At 48.3% G+C, this 13436-nt stretch overlaps 1 protein-coding gene across 2 annotated transcripts in view; it reads left to right on the top strand.

Annotated features, from left to right (window-relative positions):
- Rnf216 (ring finger protein 216) overlaps positions 1-6781 on the top strand; it is a 128343-nt gene extending 121562 nt beyond the window's left edge. For both annotated transcript variants that reach the window (XM_050124391.1, XM_050124389.1), the window contains exons 16-17: positions 4090-4159; positions 4714-6781. In XM_050124391.1, the coding sequence (XP_049980348.1) occupies positions 4090-4159; positions 4714-5030 (387 nt within the window). In that variant the 3' untranslated portion in view covers positions 5031-6781. The remainder of the gene's footprint in view (positions 1-4089; positions 4160-4713) is intronic.
- The last annotated feature ends 6655 nt before the right edge of the window (positions 6782-13436 follow it).

The raw sequence follows: 13436 nt of genomic DNA, 5'->3' as shown, positions 1-13436 counted from the left end.
CTCCAAAACCACAGAGAAACCCTGTCTCGAAAAAAAAAAAAGAAAGAAAAAAATCGTTGAAAATATACCAAAATGACAAGGTGGTGGTGGCACACGCCTTTTAATCCCACCCAGCTCTGAGGAGGCAGAGGCAGGCCAATCTCTGTGAGTTCGAGGCCAGCCTGGTCTACAAGAGCTAGTTCCAGGATAGGCTCCAAAGCTACAGAGACCCTGTCTTGAAAAACCTTTAAAAAAAAAAAAAAAAAAAGGAACAGAAAATATACCAAAGTATTCCTAGGAGTTCATTCTGGTACGAAATTATCAGTAGGTGGTTGATTGGTCGGTTTTGCTTTGCTTGTTTGGTGGGGGTCTTTGTTTGCTTGCTGATTTTGGGGGATCTTATTTGTATATTCAGAGCTGGAGGTTAAACCCAAGGCCTTGCTCACACCATGGAACATTTTGCTATTGAGCTACACCATCCACTGTCAATAGTTATTGCATTACTTTAAACAAGACCTACTAGAAGACCTAAATTTAGGGCTCTAGACCCAGGCTTGGAGTCTAGCTCTGACCCTGCTGCCCAACCTGTTCTTTGAGAAACTATTGTCCGAAGGAAATGGAAGGGACTTGGTGATGATTGATCTTGGTTGGCAGTCTAACACTCCTAGGAAGAAAGAACCTCATTTGAGGAATTCCTTCTATCAGATTGACCTGTAGGCATGTCTGCTTTATACTTTAAGAATAGACTCATTGTATGATATTGGCCAGCCTGGAACTCAACTATGTAGACCAGACTGGCATTAAAATCATAGAGATCCACCTGATTCTGCTTCCCAAGTACTGGGATTAAAAGTTGTGCCACTGTACCCAGCAAATAGTATATGATACTATTTTAAAGATTTCTTATGGTGGGGTTTTACTGTATAGCCCCCTGGCTGACCTGAAACTTGCTATCTATAGCAGGCTAGCTTGGAACTCACAGAGATCCAACTGCCTCTGCCTTCAATTAAAGGTGCATACCACCTTGTCCTGATTTTATTTTTTAGCTTTATGTGTGTTACTGTTTTACCTGCATGTATGTGTGTGTAACGCATGTGTGCTTGCTGTCCACTTAGATCAGAGCATTGGATTATCTAGAGCCAGAGTTACAGATGTGTAAGCAACCATGTTGATAATAGGAATAGGTCCTCTATAACAGCAGCTAGTGCTTTTAAGTCACTGAGCCATCTCTCCAGCCCTCTTTTATTATTTTTCATTGTGTGTGTGTGTGTGCGCGTGCGCACGTGCCCACAGTACAGAGATGTTAGATACAATGGATCTGAAGTTATAGGTGGTTGTGAGCCTCTACCCCCTGTGGGTACTGTGAACCAAACTCAGCTCCTCTATAAAAGTAGTTTGTGGGGCTGGAGAGATGGCTCAGTGGTTAAGAGCATTGCCTGCTCTTCCAAAAGGTTCTGAGTTCAATTCCCAGCAACCACATGGTGGTGGCTCACAACCATCTGTAATGAGGTCTGGTGCCCTCTTCTGGCCTGCAGACATACACACAGACAGAATATTGTATACATAATAATAAATAAATATTTTTTAAAAAAAGTAGTTTGTGCACTTAACCACTGAACTACCATCTCTAACCCATGTATTCTAATACGAATACCTTGGCCCTCTAGCCAACCATGGACTGAAAGTATTTGGGAGCAGGGGAAATAGCATCTGTTCAGAGCAAGACAGAGCTTGCATGAAGTAGGCCTCTAACTTGCCTTAACTTTTCTCTGAAGTAAATAGGAATTCTTTTGTCTGTCTGTTTTCTGGTTTGGTTTGGTTTTTTTGTTTTTTAAGACAGGGTTTCTCTGTGAAACAGTACTGGCTGTCTGCAGCTCACTCTGTAGACCACGTTGGCTGCTTGGATTAAAGGTGTGCACCAAGACTGCCCAGCGTATAGGAGTTCTTAATTCCCCAGAGTTGCCTGTGATGGGTCTGGTGGACATAATTTCTCAATTGAAGAAGCCTCTACCTGGGTGGGGCGTGCTGTTAGGGCTAAGTCCCAAACCTGGGTGTGGAGGCCCTAAAGTTGTAGGTGTTCTGTTCACATCCATTACTTACCCTATGGCTGGCAGGCTCCAGCTTCCTGTAGGTGACTCAGCCAAAAGAGATGGAGGACTAGCCTGTCATCCTCTTTCCTCCTATTGTTCCCATTTTCATAGGCCCCACAGCAAACCCTTCCTCGGTGTCCCTCACTCAGGTGGCCTGGAATGTCTCCATAGAGCCTTCCCGCATTCTTTTTAACATTACTGGTTTTTCTTCGATTGTGATAAAGTAGATGTTAGATAAAGATTTTTATGTCGGTCCACCCTGCATCAGCTTGAGGAAATGTAAACTGAAGGGGAAAGTGAAATACAAAGTGACCAAAGTACACATACTGAGTGTGTGGCCTTTTCTCTTTTTAAGAAAGACAAATTCCTTTAAAGTTGCTAAACACAACAAAAGCCCACTGGTGCAATATTTGCTTAGAGTTCTTTATTTTTGTTTTTTCTCATAGTTTGGTTTTGTTTTTAAATAAGACCCTAGCTAAAACACCCAGGCTGTCCTGGAAGTCACAGACCCTCCTTCTTAGTTTAAGGGTAGGGACCACAGGTCTATGCAACAAGAGGTCCGGGATTGTGATCTTATTCACTTTCAGGCTCTACTGTAGCCTTTTTCATCTCAGAACACTTCTTGGGTATCATCAGATCGGCCTGAGGAGCCTAATGGCACAACACTCAGGTGGCTGAGGCAAGAGGATCACAAGTACCAGGCCTTGTCTCTAAAAGAGCCAGCAAGATCATGCAAGTGGTAAAGGAGCCAGAGCCAACTTCTGCCAGCTGTCCTCTGACCTCCACACAGGTGTCAGAGCAGGCACACACACCACATACACAAAAGAAAGAAAACCAACATTAGCAAAGATAGGCTGGTGACCTGGTCCTGCAGAGAATCACGTGTTTCCAAGTCTTACCTCATTGAAACTTGCCTCATCCCCCGTGTTGGTTTTTTGAGACAAGCCCAAGATGGCCTTGAACTCCTGACCTTGCTTCCACCATTCAAGTGCTGGAATTATAGGCAGCAGCACACTCAGTTTTGGATAGTATCTCACTGGGTAACCCAGACCAGCCTAGAACTCACCACATTCCTGCCTCTGCTTTCCAAGTGCTAGGATCACAGGCATGCACTAAATCTGGCTGTTTATAAGTCTTAGCAAGTTCTTTCACTTACTCCCAATCAGTTCTGTTGATTTGTCAAAGTCTGCTGTGGTGCTGTGCCCTACTTCTTCTGATGGGCCACCTCCCCTTGAGACCTCCAGCTGGCCAGAAAAGATGTTCACCATCTTGGTAGATTTTGTTTAGAGAGCATCTCCCTATGCAGCTTTCGCTAGAACTCTCTAGAGATCAGGCTGGCCTCAAACTCACAGAGATCTTCCTGCCTCTGCCTTCCAGGGCAGAGATTAAAAGCATGCACCACCACGCCCAGCCCTTGGTGAGGGTTTTCAGGTCTTTTGGTCCCACTGTAAACTGGAGAGACACTTTGCAGGCTGCTCAAGAATGGAATGACCCTAGCCCCTGGCATGAAGCAAGCATGGGCCTTGGTTCTGACAAAAATCCAGGTCTCCTTCTGAGCACATGGCACAAACCTAGCCACTCACAGTTGCAGGGTGCCTCTAGTTCCTCTCCCAACAAGGGACGACTGACTTTCTTACTGCCCTCTTCTCTCCTTTCTGCCTCCCTGAGGCCAACCTCTGCTGCAGGGGCACCACAAGGCACCACAGGCAGCGTCCACTTAGCAGGTTGCCCATGTTCAGAGAGGTGGGTCCAAAGACCTGCTGTCCCCAGAGATGCACCGTGGAGATGAGAAATGTTTCAAATAATCTGCCTTCATGTAGTTCACTGGGAACCCAAGCAATCACCTTTCTGGCATGGACCCCACTCAACAGCCCCCAGTCTCCTCATTAGAAGGCTAACCAGCTGTGAAGGGGGAGGATGTGTGAAATGGGAAAGTGCTGTAAGGAGCCAGCGCCCTCTGCCCCATCCATGGCCTTACTACAGTGCTGCAGGCTCACCCTTGATGTTGATCTTATTCTAGGAAGATGACGAAAAGCTGATTGAAGAAATCCAAAAGGAGGCTGAAGAAGAACAGAAAAGGAAGAATGGAGGCAAGTGTTCTTCTCAGGCATAGATGGGGCTGGGTGAGACTGTCCCTCGGGGGTTACTTCTCAAACCATGCCTTCCTCATGATGGGAACTCCCAAGAGTGAGTTTGAGCTCTGGAGGCAAATAGAAGCCTAAGGAGTGTGGTGAGGAGACTGCCTCACCACAGTGGAGGTTTACTGAGATGACAGCAAGTTCCTGAGGCTGTGAAGGGACATCTCACATGGGCTGTTCCAAGCTAGATAAACAACATACCACCCTCTGTGGGGTATGGGAGTGACCAGTGGGAAAGTGTAGATTTGCCTGCCTTTGGCATATTGCTCTGACAGGCAGTGAGTGTCTTTTGTCTTGAATTTGATGTCAGCCTACTCTTGAGAGCCACTATTTCTGGGCCCAAAGGAAAGAATACTGAGGGTCAGAAGTAGCCCTCCTCTGTTGGGCTGTCCCTATAGGCTTCCAAGCCCTGGTCATAAGTGTCATTGCTCTAGTCACAAGCAGAAGTGTATTAGATCCGGTTCTGTCTGTGTGTTTGCTTCCTCTGAACCCCACTTTTCTTTCAGAGAACACCTTCAAGCGCATTGGACCCCCACTGGAAAAGCCAGCTGAGAAAGTACAGCGTGTGGAAGCCCTGCCACGGCCTGTCCCACAGAACCTGCACCCACAGATGCCACCCTACGCCTTTGTGCACCCACATTTCCCCCTGCCACCTGTGCGGCCTGTGTTCAACAACTTCCCCATTGAAATTCGTCCTGTGCCCGCACCCTATGTTCCCCCTCTGCCCAACATGCGTGTCAACTATGAGTTTGGCCACGTGCATGTGCCCCTGGAGCACAATCTGCCCATGCACTTTGGTCCCCAGCCACGGCATCGCTTCTGACACTTAAAGCCCTGTCCAGCCACATTGAGTCTGCAGGAAGACCCAGTCTCACCTTAATAGGCTTGGAGTCTTTGCTTCCCTCCCTCATGAGGGTGGGCTCATGTCCTCTTGCTCTTTTCTTTGCAAGGTTCACAGACCCTTCAGGTCCGATACCCTTTGGGTGCTGTCACTGGGCAGTGTTACGGCAGCTCCCTGGTTGTGCCATCTTAGCAGCCAGTACAATGGCTCTGACCATGAAGAGGGCCCCTTAATCACTTGCCATACTCCCTCCCCAGCAGACAACTGAAAGCCTAAGGGAGGTGGCCTGCATCCCCAGGCCGGTCCTCTCATTCCTTGTTGCCCAAGGCCCACTCAGGTTCAAGGGCCTCCAAGACGCATCTATGGCGCAAGTTTTGTTCTGTTATCAAAGCAGTTGCTCCTGTTCACGTAGTTTGAGCTGAAGTTGTTTGTGAGCTACTCAAGTTTGTCCCCACTCTTGAAAAGTCAAGTTGAAAGTATTAACCCCAGGGCCGGCAACTGCTGAGAGCCTCATCCTTACACTTGACATCAGACAAAAAGGCTATTTTGCAAAACTGTCACTTATTACTGGGCTACCCCTTTTCTGGGGGAGATGTCACTTGTCACCAGCCTGGGATGAGCAGCACCTCCTCTAAGGTGTTTCTGGGTTTTCCTGGGGCAGAGCCCCTCCACCCCGCTCCAGGATGAGAGCCACTGCCTTCCCTGAAGTCAGAGGAGAGTGTTCCCGCTGCTTGTGTCCCCTCCTGTCCAGACTTTGCGGAGCAGGACTGGCAGCAGATATTTTCCGTTGTGTTGACTACCGTTGTCCTCCCATTGCTGTGGGGTGCTCCACGTTCAAAGTGTACAGACTTGGAAGTGGGAAGATGTCCGTAGGAAGGGAGAAAGACTCCTTGAGGTACCCCTGGTCACCTGAGTGTGGGTGGGGCACACACAGTGGTGACTCAGGAGCCCTGCTGTGGGTCACCTGAACAGTGCTACTAGTCTGAATGACAGTGCCTTGGAAAGATGGGCCACGTGCTGCATGACAGGATCCTCCAAGTACCTTAACTGTTAGTGTGTTTGTTTTCCCTGTACTTCTCCAGGGGCCCCACATGTGGGTGGTTTCTTCAAGCACTGCCCCTCCAAGTCCTCATGAGGCGCTGGACTGGGCACCCAGTTCTGGTTCTACACAGTACTCCTATCACGTTATCCACCAAGAGGCCAGGTGAGGAGCCTGGCAGTTTCTGGGGTTGCTGGAAGAACAGGTGCCACCCAAACCTTGGCCCTCGGAGAGGTAAAGCCAGGGTCATGTCCTCTGAAATGCAGTCTGTCTGTGGCCACACATGGCTGCGGAGAAGGCTGCTGTTGCCTGTCTCCATCAAGGCCTCTCTTCCTTAGTGTCCTCCCAGAACCTGTGTGCCAGCAGGGATTGCCAATGCAGCTGGCACCTTAACCTCTGGGGCTGAGGCTGCTTCCTGGTCTGAGAAACTGCCTAGCCACTCCCAGTGTATTTGCCTTAAAACTGGAGAGAATCTAGTATTTGCACTTAGCAAAATATTTCAGAAGAGAAAAGTGCATGATCTCGCTTTATATATATAAAAAAAATTTAAAAAAAAATGAAGTAGATGGCTAAATGTTTTTCTTTACCTTTTTGGTAGTAAAAATAGAGAAACTATGTCTGTTTAAACTACTGTGTAAAAAGACTGTATCATATGTAACTTGAATTTTGTGTAAATAAATGTTTGTGAGCTCTACTCTTGGCTGTTTGTCCTGCTCCAATCACAGATTCCAAGCAGCCCTCAAGTGCAGACAAGCACCAAGTGCCACTGGCTTCCCCAGTGAAGAGTGTGGAACTCCTGATGCAGCAGTGTGGGGCGGGGAGAAGTGCTCCTTTCTCCTGCTAGGAAGAAACCCAGTCCCAACCACGCACGGCACAGGAAGTCCTTAGAGGATACTTCTCCAGGTGCTCCCAGTGTGTCATTAGAGGGTAGCCCTCAAATGTGTGATGTTTTACTCTTGGCTTTTTTGGCTCTTTGGGGTGCCCACCCACTCAGTTCCCAGATAAGTCACATGGATACGTATTTTTTCTTATAATTGCCTGGCCTTAGCTTGACTTGTTTCTTGCCAGCTTTTCTTAACCCGTCTACCTTTTGTCTCTGGGCTTTTTTCTTTCTTCCTTACTCCATGGGTGGCTAGGTGGCTGGCCCCTGATGTCCCCCTCGTTTCTCCTGCCAGCCCCACCTATCCTTGCTCCTGCCTCACTATTGACCATTCATCTCTTTATTAGACCATGGGGCAGAGAATCATAGCTTCACAGAGTTAAATGCAGCATAAATAAAAGTAACACACTTTAATATTTCCCAACATCCAGATCCTGGGCTAGCCTCATCCAGCTGACAGGGACAAGAGAACAGCACTGAATCTGGCATGGGAGTTTCTGGCCTGGCTGACAAAATGGACAGGAACCCTCCTACCAGCTCACTCACTAGATAACAAAACTGCAGACAGGAGAACCAAAACAACACTCTGGGGAGACACCACGGCCTTTCCTGCCGCTTGTCTTACAGGACTTGTTTCATATCTGAAAGAATTTTTGCTGAAGTAAAATTTGGGGATGAAATTTCTCTATATTCCCAGGTTCCAAAGCAGTCATTGCCTACAGACTTCCTTAGTTGTCCCCTGCCGTCCCGACCTACACCTGAATGGGTTACATATTGTGGTGGCTAAGGTTCAGCAGCTGGGTTGCATTAGTAAAAGCTGCCCATCCTCCCTTCGAGGTAACAAGTCTTTCCAGAATCTTCCTTACTACATACACTTTCCTGGATACCATGCGTGCTGGCATTGTTTAAAGACAAGGTCTCTCCATGTAGACCAGGTTGGTCTCGAACAGAACTGCCTGCCTCTGCCTCTCTCCTGTGCTGGAATTAAAGACATGCCACCCAGAAACCTACAGGGTTTTTTCTCTGATACTTCACCTGGAATTGCTAGGTCTCTCAAACATTGCCCTAGTTAAAATAGAAGTCCAGAGGTCTCCAGTGTTGTCATTATACCTAGACCTTCAGTAAACACCCTGTGCATAATGGGTCACATGCTAGACAAGGACCCATCCTCAAAAAAAAAAAAAAAAACAAGCTGGGCAGTGGTGTAATCCCAGCATTTGGGAGGCAGAGACAGGCAGATCCCTTTCAAGTTCCAGGACAGCCAGGACTGTTACACAAAGAAACCCTGTCTCAAAAAACCAAAAGGGGGGTAGGGAACACCCTCAAACATGGAGAGGGAGCTTTGTAGCCCAGGCTAGCCTTGCACTCTACAAAGCCCAGTCTGGCCTCAAACTTAGAATGCCCCTGTCTCGGTGCCCCACATGCTGGGATTACACCTTGCCTATGTAGCATCTGTAGGGGTGCAGGGTACAGGGGGCATACACAGTGAGCCTATGGAGGGTCTGCGTCTTTTACTGTGTTCTGTGAAGCATAATGGTTTCACTATGCTGTGCTGACTGGCTTGGAACTCACTATGTAGGTTGCCTCTGCTGGGATCAAAGGTGTATACTACCAGGTAAATATGTTTTTTAGACCTCACTGAACCTAAATTCACTAACTTAGCTATGCTGGCTAACCAGCAGGCCCCAGGAATCCTATTTCCAGTCAGCTACTGCTCGATTACACATGCCTGCCGCCTGGCCTGCGGTTTGGTTTAGTTTTTATACGGATCTCAATCCTCATACTTCTGTGGCAAGCCCTTTGCTGACTGAGCCATCTCTCCAGCCCCTTCTGAATAACATCTTTCAGTAGGGGTGTTTGTGTGGTTCTTTGCTGAGATACATACATGCTTCAGTTTTCTCCTTCCCTGTCATTTGATGGGTGGTAATCAAAATAGTCTCCCTATGCATCTTGAACTTGGACTCCTCCTACCTTGGCCACGTGCCAGTGTGCTGTGCCATCTTCCCCTTGGCCCGTCAAGGTTTCCCTCCCAGAGTGGCAGCTGAGCTCCACACCCTCTTGCCACAGGCTCCACTTGCCTCCTTGAACTTGGTGCCCTCGTTGCTGTGACAGGTGTGGAGCCAGCACTCTGGTCTCGTGACCCCTGGGGAGGCAGTCACTGCCACAGTCCTGGGGGCTGTCTCAGTCCTCCTCAGCAAGCAGGATTCAGTCAGCATCAGTTCCTCTCATTGCTTCCCCCGCCTGGTAGAGATGTGGGGATGAAGGCCCCATCTCTCCCGTCATTCTCAACCCACCCCAGCTGTCAGAGGTAATAGACAGCCCAGCCGTGGTGGTCCAGGAAGTCCGGCACATTTGTTCAGTGAGTACTCCAGGCGATCGGAGCCCAAGCTCTGGGACCTGTCATGAAGTAGGAATCAAGATGCATTCTAGCTAGGCATGGTGGGCCAAGCCTTTGATCCCAGCACTTGGGAGGTAGAGATTATAGATCTCTGTGAGTTCCAGACCAGCCTGGTCTGTATAGTGAGATTTCCTGTCTGAAAGGCAAAGACTGCATTCTAGGGTGAGCAGCCCCTGCCACCCAAGCCTGAGGATGTAAATGTGGAAGGAGTCAGAGACTGGCAGATTTCTGAGTGTGAGGCCAGCCTGGTCTGGTGGGTCTATAGAATGAGTTCTAGGACAGCCAAGGCTACATAGTGACTTTGTGCCAAATAAATCAACCAATAAAAATATTTTTTTAAAAAATCCTTCTCATTTTAAGCCAGGCGGTGGTGGCACACGCCTTTAATCCCAGCACTTGGGAGGCAGAGGCAGGCGGATCTCTGTGAGTTCGAGACCAGCCTGGTCTACAAGAGCTAGTTCCAGGACAGGCTCCAAAACCACAGAGAAACCCTGTCTCGAAAAACCAAAAAAACAAAACAAAACAAAAAATCCTTCTCATTTTAATTGTTTAGATAGGGATGTGCTATACATTTTTCCCCACTCCCCTTCTCCCCTCTCTCCTTCCACCTCTCCTCCATCCCCCCACACTCTCATTTTACTCAGGAGGTCTTGTCTTTTTTTCCCCTTCCTAGGCGGATCCATGTGTGTCTCTCTTAGAGTCCTCTTTGTTATCTAGGTTTTCTGGAGTTGTGGCCTGTAGGCTGGCCGTCCTTTGCTTTGTGTCTAATATCCACTTATGAGTGAGTTCATATTATATTTATCTTTCTGGGTCTGGGTTACCTCACTCAGGTAGTTCACAAGTTCAATCCCCTGCACATCAAAAAAGTTCTCTGTTCAGCTTTTACTTTGCACTTATAAGTCTGCACTTGCCAAACTCAAGGGGAACACTGTACCCTAACTTTCTCTGTAGAGATCTCTTCCCCTGGTATTGCCCTGGCCCAGGCACTGTGCTGAAGTTAGGTTCTGGCCAGCAGCTCTGAAAAAAGGGGTATTATGGTTTTCCAACCTGTAACTCCAGCACCAAGATCTGAGGTGAGGGTATCAGGGGTCCAAACCCAGTCTGGGCTGAATGGTAAGATCCTGTATCACCAAATGCCGGTGTTGGTGGTGGTGCACACCTTTAATCCCAGCACTCAGGAGGCCGAGGCAGGTGGATCTCTGTGAGTTCGAGACCAGCCTGGTCTACAAGAACCAGTTTCTGGGCTGGAGAAATGGCTCAGAGGTTAAGAGCACTGACTGCTCTTCCAAAGGTTCTGAGTTCAATTCCCAGCAACCACATAGTGGCTCATAGCCATCTGTAATGGGGCCCTCTTCTGGCCTGCAGGCATACACACAGACAGAATATTGTATACATAATAAATAAATAAATAAATCTAAAAAAAAAAAAAAAGAACCAGTTCCAGGACAGCTAGGACTGTTACACAGAGAAACCCTGTCTTGAAAAACAAACAAACAACAAGGACAACAAAAGATCCTATATCAGAAAACCAAAAACTAGCTGGGCATGCATGATGGCATATGCTTCAATCCCAGCACTCGGGAGGCAGAGGCGGGTGAATCTCTGTGAGTTCAAGATCAGCCTGGTCTACAGAGTGACCTTCAGGCTGCCAAGGCTGTATGCTTGCTAGGCAAGCACTCTACCAACTGAACCACATCTCATCTTGTTTGTTTTGAAACAGAGTCTTACCCGTAGCCCAGGCTAGCCTCAAACTCCAGAGCCTCCTACTTCAATTTCCCCAGTGCTGGGATTACAGGCATGCACCACCAAAATTTTTATTGTTGTTGTTGTTTTATCTCTTAATATGACCACATCTATTAAAATGTCAGATGAGGCAGGAATTGCCCTCCAGGGAATTTTCTCGAGTGTTTGCACAAAGGGTTGTGGACACAGTGGCTCACACAGGGTATTTCTGTTTGCGATGAATGAGGAGCTGTCTGTGACAGTGAGTGGGGGGGGGGGATGTAGATAAGACAGGACATTCGTCCCTCCCAGAGCTCAGGGTGGGGACACAGCCAGGCCTGTGTGTGCAGATAAGGACGATCCACATTCCTTAGGTGACAGCTCCAGAGCCCAGCTGTGGGGCGACTGCTATTCCATGTGTAAAAACAAATAAAATCAAACCTGTCAGCCACAGAGGACTGGAAGACGGTCTGGCCATTGTGGCAAACGCTGTGATGGTTCCTTAAAAATTAGCCAGGTGTGAGGGCATGTGCCTTTAATCCCAGCACTTCCAGGCAGAGGCAGGCGAATCCCTGAGTTCGAGGCCAGCCCAGACTACAGCATGAGTTCCAGGACAACCAGGGCAACAACAACTCTGTCTTGAAAAAAAAAAAATTTTAGCTGGGCACGGTGGCACATGCCTGTAATACAGCACTCTAGAGGCAGGAGGATTACCAAAAGTTCGAGGCCAGCCTGGAATACAGAGTAAGTGACAGATCAGCCAACACTACATAGTGAGAACCTGTCTCAGACAGAAGGGTTAGGGAGGTGCCTCTGCGGGTGAAGGCGTTAGCTGCGCAAACCTGACATCCTGAGTTCAACTCCAGAAGCCGTACAGAGAGCTGGGTGCTGCGGCATGCATCTGGAGCCTCATCAGTCGAGACTGGAAGCAAGAGAACCATGCAGTTCACAGGCCAGCTAGCCTGGAAAACACAGCAGCTGAAGCGGAAGAGCCGTCCTCAACAAGGTGAAAGGTAAGACAAGGTCACCGAAGGCTGTCCTTCTCTGACCTCCACACGGGTACAGTGACACATTCACCCCCTTGCCAGCACACACATACACACACACATGCACACACACACACACTATTAAAGATGTGTACCATCCTGCGCCTTTAAATGCATATTTAAAAAACAGTAGGGGCTGGAGAGATGGACCAGAGGTTAAGAGCCTTTGCTACTCTTTCAGAGGACCTGAGTTCAATCCCCAACACTTAGGTCAGATGGCTCACAAACAGATCTATAAGTCTGGGACACTCTCTTGGGGCCTCCTCAGGCCCCTGAACACACATGAATGGCACACATTCATACAGACACACGCACACATACACACACACAATTTTAATGTTTTTGATTGGTTGGTTTTTTTTTGTTTGTTTGTTTGTTTTGTTTGTTTGTTTTTTTTGAGACAGGGTTTCTCTGTGTAGCTCTGGCTGTCCTGGAACTCAGTCTGTAGACCAGGCTGGCCTTTATTTATAGTAATAGAATCTGTGATGCTAGGGTTCTGAGACCAGCTGACAGAAATACCTGACGCAGATACCATGGTGCCCGCTCCTTTTGTGGGGCTCACACCTTCAAGTGCAGTGAGCTCGCCCCCTGCACCAGCTCTGCCCTGCGTCCGCCTTCCGCTCACAGGCGAGTGCTCGCCGTGCCTGGGTGTAGCTGGGTCCACGCCGCAGGAAGCTCGGGCCAGCTCCTAGGCGGATGACTCTGGTGTGTGCTGCTTCCTCTGAGCTGCCCAGCTCTCCTGTCCACGTGGTGACTCTGTTGGTCCCTTCCTCTCTGCATCTGAGTCCTCCACTACTGTGCTTCCTCTTGACTGGTCCCAAATAAACCATGTGGCCTTGAAGACCCGTGTTTTCCCAGGGAAGCTTGTCTCTGCTCCTTGGGCTTTATGATTTAGTTGGGAGGCTTTCCTTTGGAGTTTTTCATTGTTGTTAGTGGGGAAGGGTTTAACAGGATCTCATGTGGTCCAGGCTGACCTTGAACTCACTATGTAGCCAAGGATGCCCAGGAAGTCCCCATCCTCCTGCCTCCATTCCCCCACCCCAGGTGCCACCAGAACTGACCAGCCTGATTCATTCTTTTTTTTTAAATATTTATTTATTATATATACAATATTCTGTCTGTGTGTATGTCTGCAGGCCAGAAGAGGGCACCAGACCTCATTACAGATGGTTGTGAGCCACCATGTGGTTGCTGGGAATTGAACTCAGGACCTTTGGAAAAGCAGGCAATGCTCTTAACCACTGAGCCACCTCTCTAGCCTCAGCCTGATTCATTCTTATAGGAACCCCAATCTTTTGGATCA

The sequence above is a fragment of the Alexandromys fortis genome, unplaced genomic scaffold (assembly GCF_014885135.2).
Source record: "Alexandromys fortis isolate MF-2015 unplaced genomic scaffold, M_Fortis_MF-2015_v1.1 scaffold_227, whole genome shotgun sequence".
Classification (NCBI taxonomy): Eukaryota; Metazoa; Chordata; class Mammalia; order Rodentia; family Cricetidae; genus Alexandromys; species Alexandromys fortis.
The sequence above is the reverse complement of the archived record's forward strand: the minus strand, read 5'-3'. Positions and strand labels throughout refer to the sequence as shown.